At 38.0% G+C, this 22,462-nt stretch overlaps 1 protein-coding gene across 1 annotated transcript in view; it reads right to left on the bottom strand.

The window, feature by feature from the left end:
• Positions 1-5,112: 5,112 nt before the first annotated feature.
• TMEM144 (transmembrane protein 144) overlaps positions 5,113-22,462 on the bottom strand; it is a 60,358-nt gene continuing 43,008 nt past the window's right edge. Inside the window, exons 6-11 of the mRNA XM_036764691.1 lie at positions 21,952-22,028; positions 19,821-19,939; positions 16,421-16,540; positions 12,858-12,955; positions 10,494-10,547; positions 5,113-5,459 (exon numbers count right to left, since the gene is read on the bottom strand). Coding sequence (XP_036620586.1) covers positions 5,376-5,459; positions 10,494-10,547; positions 12,858-12,955; positions 16,421-16,540; positions 19,821-19,939; positions 21,952-22,028 — 552 coding nt within the window. The 3' untranslated portion in view covers positions 5,113-5,375. The remainder of the gene's footprint in view (positions 5,460-10,493; positions 10,548-12,857; positions 12,956-16,420; positions 16,541-19,820; positions 19,940-21,951; positions 22,029-22,462) is intronic.

A 22,462-nucleotide genomic window follows, 5' to 3' on the forward strand; every position in this document is an offset into this window, starting at 1 on the left:
ATCTATATAGAACCTCAAGTAGGAGTGGACTTCCGGGGGCGGAGCCAAGATGGCGGCTGGAAAGCAGGGACTAACGTGAGCTCCCTGCCGAGTCCCTCCAAAAACCTATAAAAAATGGCTCTGAACCAATTCTAGAACTGCAGAACCCACAAAAGAGCAGAGGGAAGCAGGGCTCCAGCCCAGGACAGCCTGGATGGTGTCTGGGTGAGGTCTATCGCACATGGAGCTGGGAGCTGGGAGTGGAGCAGAGAAGAGCCCAGCGTGAGCGGCTCAGATCAACCAGACCAGGAGCCGGGCGGACTGCGCCCTAGGGCCCTGAATCAGTGAGCTGCGGCAGTTACCAGACTTCTCAACCCACAAACACCAAAGACAGCGGAGAAGGTTAGTGGGAAAAGCTGCGGGAGTGGAAGGAGTTTGCGGTTTGGCCACCACACCCAGGGCAGCGGAGGTGGGCTAGCTACAGCTGCTGTTGCTTCCGGCCCCAGGCCCACCTGGGGGGAGGAATTAAGTGGTGGATCAGAGCAGGAGTGCACAGCCTGCTGAAGATCTAAGCCCAGTCCAGCTTGGGGGTTCTTGGGGAAGGAGGAGTGCTGGTGTGGCAGAGCTGGTGCATCCCCCCAAACGTGGAACATAGAACTCTTTAGTCTACAAGCAGTCATACCTCGCTGAAAAACTCAAGGGTCAAGTTAGTGGGTTGGGAATATGGCCAGGCAGAGAAAACACACCCAGATTCAGTCTCAGACTTTGGATTCTTTCTTTGGTGACAAAGAAGACCAAAACATACAGCCTAAAGAAGTCAACAAAGTGCAAGAGCCTATACCAAAAGCCTCCAAGAAAAACATGAACTGGTTCCAGGCCATGGAAGAGCTCAAAAAGGATTTGGAAAAGCAAGTTAGAGAAGTAGAGGAAAAATTGGGAAGAGAAATCAGAAGGGTGAGAGAAAACCATGAAAAACAAGTCAATGACTTGCTAAAGGAGACCCCCCAAAATACTGAAAATACACTGAAGAAAACAACACCTTAAAAAATAGACTAACACAAATGGCAAAAGAGCTCCAAAAAGCCAGTGAGGAGAACAATGCCTTGAAAGGCAGAATTAGCCAAATGGAAAAGGAGGTCCAATGAAGAAAATACTACCTTAAAAATTAGATTGGAGCAAGTGGAAGCTAGTGACTTTATGAGAAATCAAGATATTATAAAACAGAACCAAAGGAATGAAAAAATGGAAGACAATGTGAACTATCTCATTGGAAAAACCACTGACCTGGAAAATAGATCCAGGAGAGATAATTTAAAAATTATTGGACTACCTGAAAGCCATGATGAAAAAAAGAGCCTAGATATCATCTTTCAAGAAATTATCAAGGAGAACTGCCCGATATTCTAGAGCCACAGGGCAAAATAGAAATTGAAAGAATCCACCTATCACCTCCACAAATAGATTCCAAAAAGAAATCTCCTAGGAATATTGTCGCCAAATTCCAGAGCTCCCAGATCAAGGAGAAAATACTGCAAGCAGCCAGAAAGAAACAATTTGAGTGTTGTGGAAACCTAATCAGAATAACTCAAGATCTGGCAGCTTCTACATTAAGAGATCAAAAGGCTTGGAATACGATATTCCGGAGGTCATTGGAGCTAGGATTAAAACCTAGAATCACCTACCCAGCAAAACTGAGTATCATGCTCCAAGGCAAAATATGGATTTTCAATAAAATAGAGGACTTTCAAGCTTTCTCAGTGAAAAGACCAGAGCTGAATAGAAAATTTGACTTTCAAACACAAGAATCAAGAGAAGCATGAAAAGGTAAACAAGAAAGAGAAATCATAAGGGACTTACTAAAGTTGAACTGTTTTATTTACATTCCTACATAGAAAGATGATGTGTATGATTCATGAGACCTTAATATCATAGTAGCTGAAAGGAATATGCATATATATGTTTATGTATATTTATATATATATATAAGTGAATGTGCATGTATGTATATATGTATGTATATATATATGTATATATACATACATACATATGTGTATATATATATATATATGGAGAGAGAGAGAGAGAGAGAGAGAGAGAGAGAGAGAGAGAGAGAGAGAGAGAGAGAGAGAGAGAGAGAGAGAGAGAGAGAGAGAGGAAACAGGGTGAGTTGAAGATGAAGGGAAGATACCTAAAAGAAATAAAATCAAATTAAGGGATGAGAGAGGAATATATTGAGAGAGGGAGATAGGGAGAGATAGAATGGGGTGGATTATCTTGCATAAAGGTGGCAAGAGGAAGCAGCTGTGTGGGAGGAGGGGAGAGGGCAGGTGAGGGGGGAATGAGTGAATCTTGCTCTCATCAAATTTGGCCTGAGGAGGGAATACCATACATACTCAATTGGGTATCTTACCCCACAGAAAAGAAAAGGGAAGAAGATAAAAAAGGGGGGGGGGAATGATGGAGGGGAGGGCAGATGGGGGTGGAGGTAATCAAAAACAAACACTTTGGAAAGGGGACAGGGTCAAGGGAGAAAATTCAATAAAGGGGGATGGGTTGGGAAGGAGCAAAATATAGTGAGTCTTTCATAACATGAGTATTGTGGGAGGGTTATACATAATGATACACATGTGGCTTATGTTGAATTGCTTGACTTCTTAGGGAGAGTGGGTGGGAAGGTAGAGGGGAGAGAATTTGGAACTCAAAGTTTTAAAAACAGATGTTCAAAAACCAAAAAAAATGTTTTTGCATGCAACTAGAAAATAAGATACACAGGCAATGGGGTGTAGAAATTTATCTTGCCCTACAAGAAAGGAAGGGAAAAGGGGATGGGAGGGGAGTGGGGTGACAGAAGGGAGGGCTGACTGGGGAACAGGGCAACCAGAATATACATCATCTTGGAGTGGGGGCAGGGTAGAAATGGGGAGAAAATTTGTAATTCAAACTCTTGTGAAAATCAATGCTGAAAACTAAATATGTTAAAGAAATAAATTAAAAAAAAAGAACCTCAAATAGAGTTGCAATTAGCCTGGCTTGATTGGGAATTTGTGGTATGGTGTTGTTTGGTGACCACTGATATGACTTGTGGTCTTTCTGCAGTGTAGAAACAACAGAGCTGGTTAAATAGGAAGTTACCAGGTATGTCAGTCCACAGGTTTGCTGGGGCTAGCTCGAACCGTCTTGTGAGAGTTGCTTGTTAAATTTTCAGTGTGAACAAATGTATACCTCAGAAATAGACAAACACTATAAACCAGGGCTTAATTTGTTGATTTGTTCATTGTCTAGACTTAAGAAAGTGCTGGAGGAAATGTTATTAATGCATATTAAACTAAAAAAGTATGTCATACATACCTTTTCCCCAAGTGAGTTGGTTTTAAACACTTATCACTGATGTCATCCTGGGGTGAACTCCTTCCCCATTTTGTATGTGCAAATGAATATACTTTTTGTGCTACTTGCCCCAAGTTAAAATTTCCTAGTTACAGCTGGGTCATGAGCAAAAGAACTTTTATACAGTTAGGTTATAAGAGTTAGACTATATTGTTTAATGCCTGAATAAGTCTCTCTCTTTAAGGAACAAAATACAGGTTTTGCAACTGCACAGTTAATTTGATCATTGTAGATAAGCAGCTGCTTAGCCTTCTAACCATTTTGCAAAGGCTTTGATGTATTTGCATCAGCAGCATATGCTCCATTCATTGTCCGAGTGAGAACAGTGGAAGGATGGTGGTGATACAACAATCACCAACAGCAAAGATAAACAATGTGACCATGTACGGAGTCTGCAAGAATGGGCCATTTATTGTACCATTACACCTGTCAAATAGACAGCTCTGAATAATATCTAAATAAGAAGATTTCACCTTGCATAAGCTGACAAAATAGAAAAAAAATTGATCATTTTAATAGCATTCTCAGTTAAAACTTTGGCTCCACAGAAGATCAGCAACATATCTAATTTAAACTGGCAAGTCCACAAAAGAATTCATTATCATGGTTCTAATTTACAGTAAGAAATGAATTTAAATTATTTGAATATAGATATCAAATATTCCTATGCAAACATAACTTTCTTTTTACTATTTCAAGCTTGCATGTAAGTGTTAAGACAATATGTAGCCATCACATTTTTCTGCAGTAGAAACCAGCAAATTATAATAGAAAGCTTATAAAATCTGATTATTACATGAAAAGAACATTTTAAAAAACCCACTAGAATGCATACATTTCAATGGCTATCTTTTCTCTAATCTGAAGTATGTTGAGAAACTGAATGATTTCAATGATACTTGAAACTTTTTGAGAAGACCTCTTTTAGAATTTTCTTAAGAGCCAATAGTATGTTCTTTTAAGTATCTTCAATGATGGCAAATTCTCATCTTTTAAGGCTCTTGAATATCAGAAACATTTATGTGGAATTATGCCTGGTGAATGAGGTAGGTGATTAGGTTAGAGAATATTCATTTTGATTAGAAATGATTTATGATTATAATCTAATGGGATTGCTTTCTTGTATCGGTACATTAACTGTCTTTGAAGGCAATTCAAAAAAAGAGTTTCAAAAATGTTTTAAGTAGTTGTAGCATCATAAAAATAAATGTACAGACTGAAGTGAACTACTTTGAAGGACACTGCTCACTCGGAAGTATAAGTTTTGGTATTTCTATTTTTATTGTTATATAGTAATAAGAGTTCAAACATTTAAAAATAATAAAATACATTCAGTTACTAACAATAATTTTTTTTCCTAGAAAGAATCTGGGCATCTTTGGAATCTATTTCTAAAACCAAATATCCCAGAGTAACCTTTGGCAAATCATTTAGTCTTTCTAATCAATTATTGCCTCATTAAAAAGGAAAATAATACACTTTAAGCTCCTAAGTTGGGATATTTCAAACTATAAAGTCACTGATTATGGATACAGTTGGGGCTAAACTATGTATAGAATATGACATCACAGTTCCACACTGGAGAATTACCATAGAGACAATAATATTATCCCCTCCCTACCAAATGGAGATAAGGGTAAGACAACTTGGATTTTGGCTATCCATCTCTGGGAAAAATAAATGACTAAAAATCCTGAAAATAATCCAGGAAAGACTTGAATGTCTTTTGGACATTCATTAAAGCTCTACAGATGTTCTTTCCATTTGGTGGGCCAGATGACCTTTTCTTTGTTCATAAATATTTCACACACGGCGAGTTTCTTCTTTCCCATGTTCTTGAAACAAGTGAAAATGAGGTTTTGTAATTACAGGCACAGAGAGCAGTTTATTTCTTCTTGCGTTATGAAAATTAACTTCTGTTTCTTCTTTAAAAATATCAGGTCTCTCTAGTAGCACCTCTGCATCAAGGGAGTTTGATTAATTACTGCTGCCATCTGCTGGTGATTAATTTAAACTTTAGAAAAAGCAGTGGATAAGGCTCCAGCCAATATGATGCAAAATGCAAGTGTTATTAATAGATAATTTTTAATACCCTGTGTGGCAAAGAAATGAGAAAAAACATATTGATACAAACCCCCCAAAGGAAGATTTCCCTTTATACAACTCAACATTAAGAATATGGGTCAAAGATTTTGTTTCTCAAGCCATACCATCTTATGAATAAATGCTAACTTATCCCCCTACTAGACTGTAAAGTCCATCAGGAAAGGCATCCTGACTTGTCAAAGCTAGTATCTGCCTTAGAAGTTAGCAGAGAGCTTTGTACACAGTAGTTACTTAATAAGTTAATGAGGCAGTGTGATACAATATCAAGGGCGCTGGTTTGGGAACCAAAGGCACTAAGTTAAAACTTCATCACCTGTGAAACCATGGTTAAATCAGCCACCCTCTCCGGGTCTTGGTTTCCTCATTTGTAATATGAAGGACTTGGACTATTTGACCTTTGAGGTTCCTTTTAATTCTATAATCCTCTGAAATGCTTTTTGAAATAATAAATAGATTTATTCAACAATCCCTTATATGCAAAGACCAGGATTTTGGGAAGATAGGAAATAATAAAAGGAGATGATCCTTTTTGCTCTTGGAATTTATAATCCATTATAGGTAGGTGGGAAAAATAAAGAAATGTCTAATACTATACAATACATATACTATACTATAAAAATATACTATAAAATTTTTTCGAGAAAAATCATATACAGTATACAAAGTTCTATGCAAGTTTGAATTAAGGAAAGATCCTTCCTGATCAAAGGGAAGGTTTCCTAGAGGAGATGATCTGTAAGTTAGGCCTTTAAGGATAGATAGGATTTCAAAAGGGAATGATGGGAGGGATAGAGGAGATTTAAGGTATAAGGAATGATATGTACAAACCTAAGGATAAAACAAACAAAGTGCTGGACAGATGGAAAAAGACTATGAGTTGGTCCAGTTTGTTTGGAGTATAGAGCATGCAGTGGGAACTAGAATGAGATAAATCTAGAAAGGGAGAGTACTGCTAGATCATAGAAAATCCTGAATGCAGGTATAGTGGATTGGCAAGTCACCATTGAGTCAGCAAGACCCGAGTTCAAAGTCCACCTCAGATACTTACTAGCTGTGTGATCCTGGGCAAGACCTTAAATTCTCTGTGCCTCAGTTTTTTCTCTGTGTTTAAGTGACCCCTAAAGTCCTTTCCAGCTCCAGAGCTATGATCCTCTGAATGCCAAGCTAAAGAGTTTGAACTTTATTTGATACGTAATAGGGAACTGGGAAAGGATTTTTTTGTCCAAAAAAGTAAAATAAGAACTCTTTATAAGAAAAATAGATATAGGAAGTAGGTACTCGTAGCAGAGCAGCTCTACTTCCAAAAGATCCTAATGTCCCACAAATAACTTTTTGGTAGCAAACTGCAACAGGCTGTTTTGGTATTTTGCTGTTGACCATCTGTGGCCCCAGGGGTTTTTGTTATCTGAGCACTTAGTACTTCTCCTTACATAGGAAAGTAACATGGGGTTGGAGACATTACCACCACCTCTACTTTAGGACCTACAAGTCGCTCTCCCCTAAACAGCTTGACTATAACATTCTCTCCAAAAAACAAATAAACCAACTTATATCTGGTTTAGAAGTTGTCGTGTAAGATGCCAAAGCAAACTTCTCAGAGTAAAAGCAGATCTAACATGCATCAAAACTATGCTGAATAAACAAATTCGAATTTTCTGGCACTAATGTCCACCATTAAACATACAAGAAAATGTATTCTGCTTTTTACTTCATGTGGTTTGATCATACATGGAAGCCTGTCTTTTTTAATAGAGTAGAGAATTATCCAAATCCTCCACTGCTTCAAAGAACACTATCACAAACTAGCTTGGAGCTCTAGGAACATTAAGACAGATAATTTCCATGAAGTCCACAGCCAAAGGTAAAGGCTACGATTTATGAGTAATCTTTGGTTTGTGTCTAGGCTTGTGATTTTATGAGGATAGGAAGCTCCTAATGTGGATACTCTCCCCACTGAGGCCAACCAATTACAATGCTGTAAATCACAGTCTTTGAGAATTGCCTGGGAGGCATGGAGAGGGCACATGGAATTTTTCTTGGCAGCACAGCTAGTCTGTGTCAGAGAAAGGATTCGAACCCTGGTCTTTTTGATGCCAAGGCAATGTTTCTTCACTATTTTTACACCAGCTCTCACTAAATATGCTGAATTTGTTGACAATGACAAATCCTCTTTGAAGCCCAGTTATAAGTAGCAGTTTCATTCTTGTGTCTGTGCAGCTGTGCTTAACCTGGTTGGCATGCAAGGTATTTGAAATATTTCTTCCAGTCACCTCTCAAGAGGTTGTTAGACACATTTGCATTTGAATAGAGTGCTACCTGGGAACCACCAGCAGCTTATTTATCAAATCAGAGACTTTTAAAGTTTTATGGGGGCCCTGAGATACCATTTTAGTATATTCCTGAGCTTTCCCTACTCTTTAATTTTTTCGGAATAAAGATAAGGACTGGACTTATGATTTCATTGGCATAGGGCAATCGAGGTGAGGGAAGTCCCTCTCATAATGCAGTATAGTACCTTCTCTGCAACTTAAAACTCTTAAGGAGTTGTCTAGAGCAGAGGTGTCAAACTGGCAGCTTGGATTTGGAACCAGATCAAAATAAATAAAAATATAATAAAATCTAGATAATGTTAATACATAATTTTTTAGGTCCATATGTAGCCCTGGGGATCCTCATCTGGTTGATTGGTTCCCTTTTCTATTTGAGTCAGACACCACTGCCCTAGAGCTCTAAAAATTTCACTGACTTGTCCAGTGTGTGTCATAGGGTAGGACTTGAACTTGAGTCTTCCAGGCTTTGAGGCAAGCTATCTATCCACTACTTTATAGTGTCTCCCAATGACTGCATGAAAATCTTTTAAAAAAGAATTTTAGGTAGCCCATTTTGATGTTTCCTAATGCTCACTCAGAAATTCCTTCTTATAGCCATCCTAAATCCTGCATAGTAAACAATGAGCAGAGAAGGTATCACATACTTGCTCTGGCATCTCCCCACAAATGATTTCAACTTTTTAAGAACCTTACTATATAGGCAGGAGCTGGATTTCTGTGCACCGAGGACCCCTCACTTATCTGACTTTCAAGCAGTACCTGTTCGTAAGTGATATCTTTGGGTCCAGGTACAGATATTTTAATTTTTTTTCTTTTGCTACTCTAATAGAGATCAAACAATTTTTGGGTTGTCTCCTTTGCAACCTTTACTCTTTGGCTATATGTTTGTGGATGTGGTTCTGAATATCTCTCTTTCCCATGTCTTCCTAGGGGCTTTAACACCTTCTCAAGGGCTATTAGATACCATATACTTTAATAGGAACCATTATTCACTATGAGGTAGATGATCCCTCTCCTAGAGCTTTGCAATTGATTTGGGGCATGGAGTTACTTTGTGAGATAAGTAATTCTAACAAAGAAATAAGAACCATGTGCAAGAAAGTAGCCCATGTCTGAAATCCTATTAGGGTATTTCTGTGTACTTAAAAAAATTGGATTGTCCTCCAAATAGCTTTCTTAATAATAGCTTCTTTTGTTTGCTTAAACCCAAGAATCTTGCCCATATTAGCAAAGCATGACTTGTTAACTCTATTCCTTCTCATTTAGCAGGAATGAAATGATTTCTTAAAAAGCCTTGAAGTGATTTATCATGTTGAGGATCAGCCAGTTATACAAATTCACTTTACAGCTCCCAGAACAAAGAGATAGCATCGGTGCTTATTAAAACCAGGCATGGCTTTCTATTACAGCTGCATGTTAAGGAGGAAAATATGATGGCTATTGCTTTTTGGCACAACATTTTTGTATTTATGTTGCATTTTATAAATCTACTCTGAAATAGTACACAGAGGTTTTGGAAGGGTTTTCTTTTTCCTTTGGATTAGAGATCGGGGCATCTGGGGGAGAGTTCCAAAATGGGCTCCATTTTCATTTCTGACATTGCTATTTGGGGGCATGGGGATATGCCAACTTAAGAAGGACTTGCGATTTTGCCAGTGTGGGGAAACTCCTTCCCCCCAACAAAGATGGCAACCTGTCCATAAGTTATGGTCTTAGAGAGAGCTAGCTGTGTGAGGCTCAGCAAGATTGTGCCTTCACCCATGGTCACACAGGTAGTGGCAGAGGTGGGATATGAACACACCTTCCTGATTCATTCTACACATTTTGCCACACTGTTTTGTGGATAAAACAAGACAAAAAATTAATGTTTGGACTATTCTGTTATTTGGCAGAGGACTTCCACCCCCTACCAAGGTCCTTCCATTAGTCACCTATTACTATGACTTTAGTTTACCTACCATATTACAAAATTTAACCCACAATATTGAGAAAGTTGTTCATGGGAGGCATAAGCAATAAGGTCTCACACACGTTACTTTACACTAAGTCATCAGCTTGCCCCATGGAATTTTCTTCTTTTGGGAGGCCAAAATATTCCTTTTCCTGATCCTACCATAACATACAACACCCTTCTGAAGAATTTCTTCTTTTTTTAAAATATGTGGCACGTAGCCACTAAAAACACTTCAAAAGAATGGAAGCTCCCAAGTGATTTTTTTTTACCTGAAAAACAAGATTCACAACCACAAACTCCATTCAAATCTCCCCATTTACAGGGGGTGAGATTTGGGGCATAAAATTTGGAATGCCATCTCTTCTGACCATTCGTTGCTATATGTAAGTCTTTAGAAAGCAATGCTAATTATAGCTCTCGTAATAATGATAACAGCTCGCATTTATATAGCACTTACTATGTGTCATGCACCGTGCTAGTCTCATTTGATTCTCACAACGACCCAGGGAGGTAGGTGCTGGTATTATCCCCAGTTTACAGATGAAGAAGCTGAGGCAAACAGAGATTAAATGACTTGCCTAAAGTCAGACAGCTAGGAAGTCTCTGAGGTTAAATTTGAACTAGGGTCTTCCTGACTCCAGGCCTGGTACTCTATCCACGGCACCACCTAGCTGCCCCATAATAGCTCCTCTCTTTGAATGGCCCCTTTCCTAGGGTTTAGCTTTTCTTCTACTTACCTTTATCTCCTTAAATACAAAGATACCCCACATGGCAGCTATAAGTCCTGGGCCCTGAAAGAATGATAAATAAATGTTGACATTAGGTCATTTCTTAAGGCTGGGCTGATAGATACAAAGTCAATTGAAGTGATGAATTGAATAGTTGGATAACTCAAATGAGAAAAGAGTTTCTCCTTCCAAATATTCAGATAATTGAAGGGAGTATTGATTCCTTTGTTTAAGTTGTCACTGAGACAAGTGACCCATTTCTGCATTTTACTTTGCAGCTATGATTTTAAGGTGTTTGGACAGCTGCTTCGATTCAATTCAATAAACATTTGGGCAGCTAGGTGGCAGAGAGGAGAGAATGTTAGTCCTGAAGTCTGGAAGACTCAACTTCCTGAGTTCCAATCTGTCCTCAAGACACTGTGTAACCCTGGGCAAGTCACTTACCCCTGTTTGCCTCAGTCCCTCATCTGTAAAATGAGCCGGAGAAGGAAATGACAACCCCCTCCGGGTTTTTGGCCAACAACAACAAAAATGTGCCAGGTGCTGTGTTAAGTGATGACAGGTGAGTGAATTCAGGTAAATTAGAGGCAGGTCCCAGTATGCCAGGGGAGAAAACTAGAGGTGACAGTCAAGGAGCAAAAGATGAAGATAGCAAGGAGAAAATGAAGTAAGACTACAGGACAAAGGATGAAATGAGACATAAAAAAGGGATGAGCCTGGGATATGAAAACTACCAGATAAAGATAAAGGGAGGGATGGGACCTGTGGTTTCCCTGGCTAACAAGGCATTCCCTGGTGAGGAAACTCCCATCCACCACTGCAGGTCCAGGCTGCCACCTTCTCTGCAGGTTACTGTCCTAGAGAGCTTGGAGGCACCAAGGAATGGAGTGACATTCCCAGGATCAAACAGTTAATACTGCTTAGTAAAGGAACTTAAATTCACGTCTTCTATAACCTTCTAGGCTTGTAACCTGACTAGAAGTTGAGTTTCTGACTGTTAAGTTGCTTTACTAATGTACACTGCTTATGATTACTTTCTATGTGGAAATAAAATGACCTGTCCTAAATCCGATTCATCATCATCATAGCAGCAATTCCTATGGCACTTTAAAAATACTATCTCATGTCAGCTTCACTGGAAGATCACAAGGAATGAGGGTCTTGATGAGCTTTAAATACCCAACAGAGGAGTTTATATTTGTTTCTAGAGCTAATGCAGAGCCATTGGAGTTTGTTGAGTAGAAGAATGGTGACATAGTGAGGCCTGTATTTAAGGTATACTTTGACAGCTGGATGGAGGGTAGATTTGAGAAGGGGAGAAATGTGGGATAGAGAGACCAACTACAAGCCTATTATAATAGTTCAGTCAAAAGTTATGAGGACCTGAACTAGGGTGTTGGCTGTGTGCTTGGAGAGGAAGAGATATACATATGCTAGGGTTGTTGTAGGGACAAAGATCATGAAATCTGACAACTAATTGCATATTTGTGAGATTGAAGGGTTGAGGTTGCAAACCCAGGTAACTAGAAGGATAGTGGTGCCCTTGACAGGAATATAGAAGTTTGGAAGAGGGGTAGAGAGCTGAAGATAACGAGTTCTATTCTGGACATATTGAGGTTTAGATATGTATAGGAGGTGGCACCTTAGCTGACCTCTGAAGGAAACTATGGATTCTAAGAGGCAGAAACAAGGAAAAACATTCCAGGCATGTGGATTAACTTATGCAAAGGCACAGGAAATGAGGTAGGGACATGGGTTAGAACATTGTGTATGAGGAATAGCAAGTGAGCTAGTGTGTCCAAAATGTAGAATGTATGAAGGGGAAGCAATATAAAAAAAGTCTTGAAAGGTAGGCTAGAGCTAGACTGTGAAATGTTTTATATCCTAAGCAAAGGAATTCGTATTTTATCCTAGAGGTAATAAAATCCCACTCTAGCTTATTGAGCTGGGAGTGATACAATCCAGCCTGTGCTTTAAGAAGATTATTTTGTTAGCTGTGTGGAGGATGAAGTTGGAGAAGAGAAAGACAAGAAACAGGGAGTCTGGACCATAATTTAGGAGGGAGGTGATGAGGGCTTGAATTATAGTTCTGTCACTTGTGAATGAAGATAAGGCTATGGATGTGAGAGATGTTTTAGAGGAAGAATCGGGAAGACTTGTCCTTGAAGAGATATAGAATAAACAGACCTACTCAAATGAAATTAGGCATATTCAGAGGAAGGCAAAGGGAGTTTATAAGCCTGATTAGGGTAATATTTACTAGAATTGTAAACCCGAATGACATCACCACAACTTATTTGAATATCTGTTTACAGCAAAAATTAAGACTGAATTTTAAAATGAAAATTCAGGGGGGAAAATGCATTTACTTACTGCAGTGATTATTGGAAAACTGATCACAGCACTTAGAGAGTGATTAGCTATGAACCAGCAGCAGCTAGCTATTGCCCAAAGTACTCCAGAAAAAAACCCTGAAATGTAATAAAACAACAGAAATTATTATACTCTACCTCCGTATCTATCACTTTATTTGCTGTCAGCACCTTTGGGTTGGTTTTTGAGCCGGAATTTATACTTCTTTGGGAATGCAAATGATCCTGCTTCCCTACCCTTTTATCAGCTGACTGAGGGTATAATTTTCAGCTACTCTATATGGACATCAGAGAGAGGTATTAGATTTAAGAGGAAGGAAAATTATCGGTCCATACCGTGAATATTATCAAGAAAGAAGGGATCTAAGCTATTTCATAAGAAGCATGTTAAAGCCAAAGAAGGCTGGAACTATACAATTTATTTATTTGATCTGGACCTGCAATTTCAGCAACGAGGGGAGCTCCTGGTTTGAAATCCCACCGTCTCACTGATGGAGATCACCAATTAATTGGAGACTTAGAGAAGTGGTGTCAAACTCAAAGGGGGGCCACTAATCCATATGTACCTCAGGATCCCTGTAGGCTTCATACTGATGTAATTTTAAAATATAACATAGTCTATGTTGTAATGTATGTTTATATATTTTGTTAAACATTTTCCAATTACATTTGAATCTGGTTCACACTCAGAAGTGTTGTGGGTTTGCCACTTCTGACTTTGGAAGATCAGAGTCTTAGGGAATTGCCAGGCAGCACTGTTAGCAATGTATATCAAAGGCAAGACAATCAACTTTGCCATAACGTGAATCAGTCTGCTATCCTCTGGTGCCATGCTGCTTCTCAACCATGTTATTCACATGATAAAAACCAAACACTTAAACTTCCTTGCTAAAAGGACTGAGGGATCCATGTTAACTGGGCAATATCCATATAGGTAACGAGCTTTTGCTAAAATGAATGGAATACACCCTTGGCATTTTTATTCCTATGTATTTCTGTTCCTTACTCTTCTTATTGCTTCTTAAAATGAAGCATGCATTGTGCAGAGAATATATTGAGGATCTGGGTTCTGATCTTGGCTCTGTCATTTCTTGCCTGTGGACTTTAAGTAAGCCACAACTGGTCTGGTCCTCACTTTCTTCCTCTGTAGCAGGCAGAGATTGGACTAGATGACCTCTAAAGTCCCTTCTGACTCTAAATCTGAAATAAATAATGCTGTTTCCCCAAGCACATGACTAATGATATCAACATCGTCACTATCCCATACTTTTCTTCTACTCCAATGCAATTCAATGTGTTCTAGATTTTATATTTTTAAAGGAAATTATGAAACAAAATTATGGAATTTTAGAACTTTCCTGCTATTCAACATATTCTTGATTTTGTTTTTTTAATGGGAATTATTAAATAAACAAAAACATAGAATTTTGGAACTAGAAAGGACCTCAGAAAATAATATTGATTTGGTTGAACCTAGACTTTAGCAAAGGGTTTGATAAAGTTTCTCATGCTGTTCTTATTGACAAGATGGAGAATTGAGAAATGCAAGTTGGAAATTGTGTTCAATCAATATAATCAGACTTGGTTTTCAGCTAAGGTGTGCCATGAATTATTAAATTTAAATTAAGCAGGCTTTTATTGGTAAGTTGTTAGAGTTGAACGTCTGCACTCTTCTGAGCCTAACTTCCTTGATTTGTAAGATGTCCCCTTTTCTGTTTGAGATAAAGTTCCCCTTTTTGTATGTAAGTTAATTTCTTATTTAGAGTCATAAAAATTTATGAAACACTCATGATACTCTCATAATCTATCAATGAGTTGCTTCATTAATCATAGACACCTGAGTCAATGAAAAAGTGAGCTCTTATTTAATTAAAGTCACATGGAATTGGGAATTCCTATATCCCTAATGTTACAAATTGACCTACTTCCCTATTCCTGCTATACTTCTTTATTTCTGTAAATCATGTGAATATGCATTAATATCACGAATATATTAATCTAATGAATATGCATTTTGATTGGTTCCTCTTTATTGACCATAAGAATGCACTCTGTAAACCCTTTGGAGCCTTGGATCCCACCCCATATTTGGTAATTTCTAGCTTTGCTAATAAATAGCCTCAGTTTCTCCTTATCACAAATTTTCACCTTGATAGAGTAATGGGCTAGACATTTCTCTCCAAGTACAGTTAGATGGAGTTGGAGCTGCGGGAGTATTTGCACCCTCAGAGTTATTACTGGTTGGATATTAATTTGGAAGAAGGCCTCGGGGAAAGTGTCCTTCTTGGGGCATGGCCCTCTGGTATTTAATATGTGAAATCACTGATTTGGATAAAAATGCAGATAATTGTGCTTATTATTAAACTTACAGATAAAACAAAGCTGAAAGGAGTAGCTAACAGAGTTGGGCTACAAAATGATCTTTACAGGCTAGAATATAATATATGTAGAGAGCCATATCCCAGATAGCAAGAGAAGAATGGAGAACATTCTATACAACGATAGTTTGATGCCACTAGTTTGGTATTTTCATTGTAGAATATTTAGGAGAAACTTGAGTGCTATCTTCTTGAAGGCTCCTAACATGTAAAAAGTGATTATATTTATGCTGCCTGGGTCCCAGAGTGCAGAATTAGTAGCAGTGACAGTGAAAAACTTCCTAATAACTAGGGCTATCCAAAAGTAGAATGAGATGTCAAGCAAAGTAACATCAAAAGGGCTGGATGGTTGCTTTGGGGATATATTGTAGTGGGGATTCTTATTCAGGCATAGGTTGGTCTCTGAGGGGCCATCCCTTGACTCATTTCTTAAAGAGGCTTATTCACTGAATGTGTTACCTCACTCAAAGTGAAAACCTGAAAAGACCTTAGCCCAAAAGGGCCAGAGTCTCCCATTGCATCCTGGGCCATCTAAAGAATATCTGGCCACTGGACCTACATGGCTCTGGAAAAGAAAGTGAGGCTGGTTGACCTCACGCAGCCCTCCCTCACTCAAATCAAAGTCAACTGCAAGTTGTGTCATCATCTCCCTGACGTCATGGTCCTCTTCAAGAATGAAGGACAAACACAACAACCACAATAAACTTTGAGCTCGGTGACTTCTATGTATTAAGCAAGAGAATTTAGTTTTTTAAATCAATCATCTAAATACTCAAGGGTGTAGTAAAGAAAATTACTTGTTCCTATGAACCTCACTTATCAAAAACCAAAGGTAATAAGTAGTTCAATATTAACAATCATAGGGTTTAGTAAAGAAGTATTCTGCCCCCAGTGCCATTGAGGACTAGAACTGCCTGATAAAATTTATAAATAGGACCTGCATTTCATATCATTGAATGCTAGCTTTCAAACTTCCTGAGCATATTATGTCAAATTTCAGACAGTAAAAACATGAAAACAAGCATATTTTCAAAGGAAAGCAAACTCTCAAGGAATGCTTTTGTTTGAAGCAAAAGGCATATAAACTAAAATGATTAGATAAAGCTTATGCATATATATGTATATATATACACACACACTCATATATTTAGTACACACAAAATTGAAACGCTGGGAATAGTCATACCTGGCAATATTGCTTGAGGATAAACTTTGGGATTATTTTTCATGATCATGCAGTATGCCAGGAAGTAGAGAGTGCTTGTAACAAAGATACCACTGAAGTGTGCAAAGACATAGTCCAAATCTGAAAAACACAAATGTTACATTTAAACTATTAATCGAATGTAAAATACACTAAAAGTTCTGATAATATGGACCCAGAGGGAGATGGAAAGAGATGCAGAGAAATGAGAGAGAGGAGTTAATTGTCTTATCCTGGACTTTAACATCTATTTTTTTAAACACAAGAATATAGGTATGAGTTTTTTCTTGTTGGCTATGCAACTATAGTACCACATCTGAACAAGTATAAATAATCATGAAAAGTTTTTTTTTATAATTTATACATTTTATTTTAAAACACAAATCACTTCCCAACAAATGTTCCACCTCTGAACTGTACAAAAAAATCACAAAAATAAAAACTGTTAAGTAAAACTGCAGCAAATGGTGGTAACTGGTAGTTTATGGAACTTTCCATTTTTGTAGCTTACAAATTTTAATAGAAAGGAAGGATGAGTGTTTGTTTATTACATTTCAGTTTTGTCTCCCTTTAGCGCTATCCTCATTTACAATATTGTAGTGAATATGTATGTATTGTTCTTTTGGTTCTATTTTCTTAGCTTTACATCACATATTTCTCTTAATTTCTTATGGTGCCAATGCATGTTGATGACTACATCCACATATCACAGTTTGTTCATCTGCTTTTTAATAACTAGGTACGTAATTTATTTATAAGTTTTTGCTCTTAGGCATAGTGCTGCTATGAATATTTTGTTATGTTTTTTCCCCTTTTATTGAACTCTTTGGGAGTATAAGCAGGTAAAGTTATGGTAAAGACCAAGGATAAAAAGAAAAGATTTCATAATTTCCTGCTGTCAGATTAATCAGTCCATTTGGCGACTATGGCACCTGATGACAAATAACCACCAAATGACACCTGGATGCATACCAAAAGAATGTTTTAGTATATCAGAGTAGAAAATCAGTCTTTACATGTTTTATTGTATCCATATGATAATATCTGAGAATTGGTCAGATATGGTCAACTTTACAAGCTTGACCAAATTACTGAAGAGAAAAGGATATAACCCAGGCTTTCCAATGGAAATCAGGATATTGTCTGGAAGGTCACATAAGTGATTCAGTAAAGAAATCTTGCCCTTACTAATAGAAGACAAACGTAAGACTTGAGGTTAATAAAGTACCTCACATTCATAATCTCTTTGATGCTTACCACAACCCAAAGAGGTAAGATAAAAACTTATTACCACCACTATTTTGCAGATGAGCTTATTCAGGCTCACAGATGTGAATGGACTTGCCCATAGTCAAACTAGTATCAGAGGCAGGATAGTAAAATGGACACTCTATTACCCTACCTTGCATCCTAGTTAGGAAACTGAAATTAATTAAACCTGATTTTCGTTATCCTACATGAGAATGAAGACAGAAAACACATTTTTGGGGAGGAATTCAGGATGGTGGAATGAGAGGTGGCATAGGCTCAGCAGCCCCTTTATTACCTCAAAGAAAGAAGCCTGATACTGTAATAAGAAAAGCAACAAGAATAGGGAAAAAATAAAGCAAACTACTAATTCTTATGGGAAAAATACATACTTCACTAGTATACTTCTGGCACTCTCAACCTTTCCTTGCACAGCCTGGAATATGGCTTTGCTGACTTGAGGCCAGTGCTTTTTGTCTACCTGGCTTGGCTTGGAATTAATTTATTAGCAAGGAAGCTGCCAGGGTAGGGGCCCAAGAAATGACTGGACCTAAATCCCAATGTACAAGAAAGGTATTTTAGGATGGAAGAGTCCAGGTAGTGAAGAATCCTAGGTTCAGAGGCCTCTCAGCATTTCCATATGACAGACTAGACTGACCTCCCACCCCTTAGTAGGTTAGGGCCTATGAACCTTTGTAGCAATGATTCAGTTGGTCAATCCTGCCTCCTTTTGAGAGCCACAAAGCTTCCCTAATCCCAGTGGACAAAGGAGAAAAAAAAGAACAGGCACAAGGGTTGGGGGGATGGATTGGATTCAACAGAGTAGGCCAATTCCAAACTTCTTACGAAAGTGAAAAAGATTAACCCTATAAAAAAGCCATCAGAGTGCTAAAAACTGGAAAAGGAGGAAAAAGGAGCAAACAAGAGAGGAAAAGTCCAAACACAATAAACGAGGTGTATATACTACAATAAACGTGTATATACTACAATAAATTGTACATATTATCCAGAAATTATAGGGATTTTTAACCTAATATCCATGAACTTTAAAAAATAACTATATTTCAATATAATTGGTTCCTTTTGTAATTTTTGTAATTTACTAGATTGCCAAAGGAGTCTATGACATAAAAAGTTAAAATCCTTTGCAATAAAGCAATTTTAAAAATCTCTAGAACAGTTTGGAAGAACCAAGGATAGGGACTGGATCTACAATTTCATAGTATATGCACCTGCCAGGTGAGGAAACTTCCTCTTCAGGTTAGCACCTTCTCTTCCGGGAGAAAGCTGCCTGGAAGCACCAAGAGGTTAAGTAACATGCCTAGGGTCACACAACCACGATGTGTAAGAGCAAAACTTGCATGGCTTTTTGGTGCCGAAGCCAGCTCTTTGTCCACATTAAGCCATATTGCCTCAAAAGAATTGAAAACAGATTAAAGAACTAAAGATAGAAAGCACAGATCTCAAGGGAGTATTGAACATCTTAGTAGAAAGGAGAGAATTTAGAACAAGTAACAGAGATACTCCCTAGAATAGTAGGCTCTCTTTAAAAAGAAAATCACCAAATTGAAATCTAAAATTGTAGAGGCAGATGAAAAATCACTGAACAAAGTGAAGACAGTAAGATTATAACGTATAAGAGCTATATAAAACAAGAATGTTGAAGGAGTCGGAGAATCATAAGTCTTCCCCCCACAAAAAACCTCCTACAAAAAACTCTCCACAATATAAACCTTGAATACTATATTTCAGTAAGTCACACAAGAAGATTATCCAGACGAGGAAACTGAAACTAAAAAGGGTAAGTGACTAGCTCTGGTCATATTGTTGTTGTCCTTAGTTTTTTAAGAGTACCAAGAAGAAGAAGGAGAAGGAGAAGAACAAGGAGAAGGAGGAGAAGGAGGAGGTGCAGAAGGAGGTGGAGGAGGAGGAGGAGGAGGAGGGGGAGAACAAGAAGAAAAGGAAAAGAAGTAGGAGGAGGAGAAAAAGAACAGAAACAGATTGAGCAGCAAGATGAAATCTAAGTGTTGTTTTACTTACTTTTATGATTAGCTATTTTAGTTTATTATCATTGAGTCCAAAGCTCCAGTTAGTTCATTCATAAGGTAAAATAAGAGAGTTCATGTAATCTTACCATATTGACTAGACCCTGCATATATGCTGTCATTCCTTTTGCCATGGTCCTTGATATAAATTATTGGCACAAAACTGCTTCCATAGAGTATTCCAGATACAACTGCCAGAACACAGCCTCTTGAAAAAAAATAAATTCCTATTATGCAATGGCATTTTTGAAATGCACAGATATGGATAATAAGTTGGGTATGCTGCAGTATACAAGTCACAAGCAAATCAGTACAAATTATAACCCCTATATCAAACTCTATGACTGGAAATAAAGCAAAATCCTGCTGTGTCAAAGGTGCACTAAGATACTTAAAGATACAACTGTCATTCTCCTATCATGAAGACTAGCCAGGGGGATGAAAGAAAAAATTAAACAATTTCTTTGACACTTAAGTATTCAAATATAGTTTTGCCATGAAACTTCATAGTCAGATTCTTTGCCCTAAGTAATTCAGAGAGGGGCTAGAGAAAATGTCTCTCCATTTAGAGTGGTGCTTTATGACTAGCAAGTAGTACTCATACAACTGATCAAAGAGGGATTGTCATGAAAGAATGATATCTTAAGTGGAGACTTGGTAGGAATAAAACTTTCTCCCTGATGCGTTATATGGCTCTCTTCATCAGATCATCAATAGACTTCTCATCTATTCTGTGCTCACTGATTTTTCAAACTCTCCTTTTCCCCCATTTATGATTTTGGCCCAACTCTCTGGATTTATTGACATGATAAATTCTTCATTTGAGCCATGGAATGTCAGTTAAATTTTCATTCTGGTGAAGGCCACACACTATTTTCCACCAAGGTTTCTCAAAAAGACCAATGAATTGTCACTAATCATTGGAGTTCGTGGGTCTCATTTTCCAGGGACTGGGATAACTTGAATTATAAATTCATTGAGCTGGTCATTCATTGAATTAAACCCTATAATTACTTTATAGATTTAAAACTGAGCAGAGTTTGACTTGAAAGTGCCAGGATTAAAGGCTGATAGTTGGTGAAGTAGACAAAGCACTGAAGCTGGAGTCAGGAAGACCTGTGTTCAAATTTGGCCTCAGATACGTTTTAGCTTTGTGCTCCTGACAAGTCACTTAACTTATCTGCCTTAGTTTCCTCAGCTGCAAAATCAAGATAATAATAGCACCCACTTTAGAGGATTGTTGTGTGGGAAAAAAATAATAAAGTGTTTTGCAAACCCTACAGGTTTCTTTTTATTTCAAGACAACTTTATTAGGGGGACAGGGGTCACCGCGTGACCTTCCCCCACTCTCCCCCCAAATCTCCCTAAGCACAGCATTAGAGCTATAAAAACTTTAATGTGAAAAGTAGTTAGGTGATGCAAGAAATGGAGTGCAGGGCCTAGAATTTGGAAGAACTAAATAAAAATCCTCAGACACTTAATAGTTATATTACTCTGGGCAAATCATGTAGTCTCTCAGCCTCATTATACTCAATTGTAAAGTGAGAACAATCTATTTCCCAGGCTTCTTGTGAGGATCTCATGAGATAATTTTTGTAAAGTGCTCAGCATAGTGCCTGGCATATAGTAGGCACTATGTGAATATTAGCTATTATTATTAATTATCATTATCCAGATCTAGATTATCCAGGTCATCTTGGCTACAAATTCAGCACTCACTTTACTGCAGCATGTGGGCCCAAAGACTTTAGATTCCATTCTGGCTTTGTCACTATCAAGCTGTGTGACCTTGGACAATTCACTTAACTTTTGGGGGCCTGTTTCTTCATCTGCAATATGAAGGGGGTTGGACCTGACTGATGTTAAAGCCAATGCCACTTCTGAGATCCTGTGATTTTATGAAGCTTTGGAGAGTAGAAAATTGGATAGCAGTTCAACATCTCCGGGGCCCCTTTGGTTGAACCCACTGATTTCCAGAACATAAAGAAAGGTCTTTTCAACCCGATCATTTTGTGGATGGAGAATGACAGCCGAGAGAGGTTAGGTAACCTTGTTCAAAGTCAAATAGGGAATCAGTGGCAAGAAAATGTGAAGCCTGGATCTTGGCTATCAAATCCATTCACTCTGTTGTTCCCTCTTCGATGCTCCTAAGTTAACTCTGGGACACCATGTTCAAAATGTGACATAGTATAATGGTGAAGAAAGAAAATAGTTCCTTACATTATTCTGTTTTGTAATTGAGAAAGCTTTGTGGTCCACAAATAATCTAGGCCATTAGTCTGAGTAGAGTCGATTGCCTGTAAAAACCAAAAAAACAAAGCAAGCATTTTTGATATTCGTCTGTTTGAAATTCATGTTTGATAAGTCCTTGGGGTGGGGGCACACAAGGGGTGGGTGGGAAGGGATACAGAGGCAGCATGATACAGTGGAAATGAACCTAGGACCTGGAGTCAGAGGATGCAGACTCATATCTTTTACTCACTACTTGTGTGACATTAGGGAAGTCAATTGACCTCTTTGTTCTCAGTTTCCTCATCTGAAAAAATGAAGGGGTTAGGCTCGATTACCTCTGAGGTCCCTTCTTCTGACTCAGAAACTATGAACCCTTATGCATACTTCTTTCCTTTTATAATCTCTCTCTCACATACATATAAGAAAATTCTAGTTCCATGACCTATACTAGTTGTGTGAATATAAGATCATATAATAGAACTGAAAGGGACCTCAGGGG

This window comes from Trichosurus vulpecula, chromosome 6 (assembly GCF_011100635.1).
Source record: "Trichosurus vulpecula isolate mTriVul1 chromosome 6, mTriVul1.pri, whole genome shotgun sequence".
NCBI lineage: Eukaryota > Metazoa > Chordata > Mammalia > Diprotodontia > Phalangeridae > Trichosurus > Trichosurus vulpecula.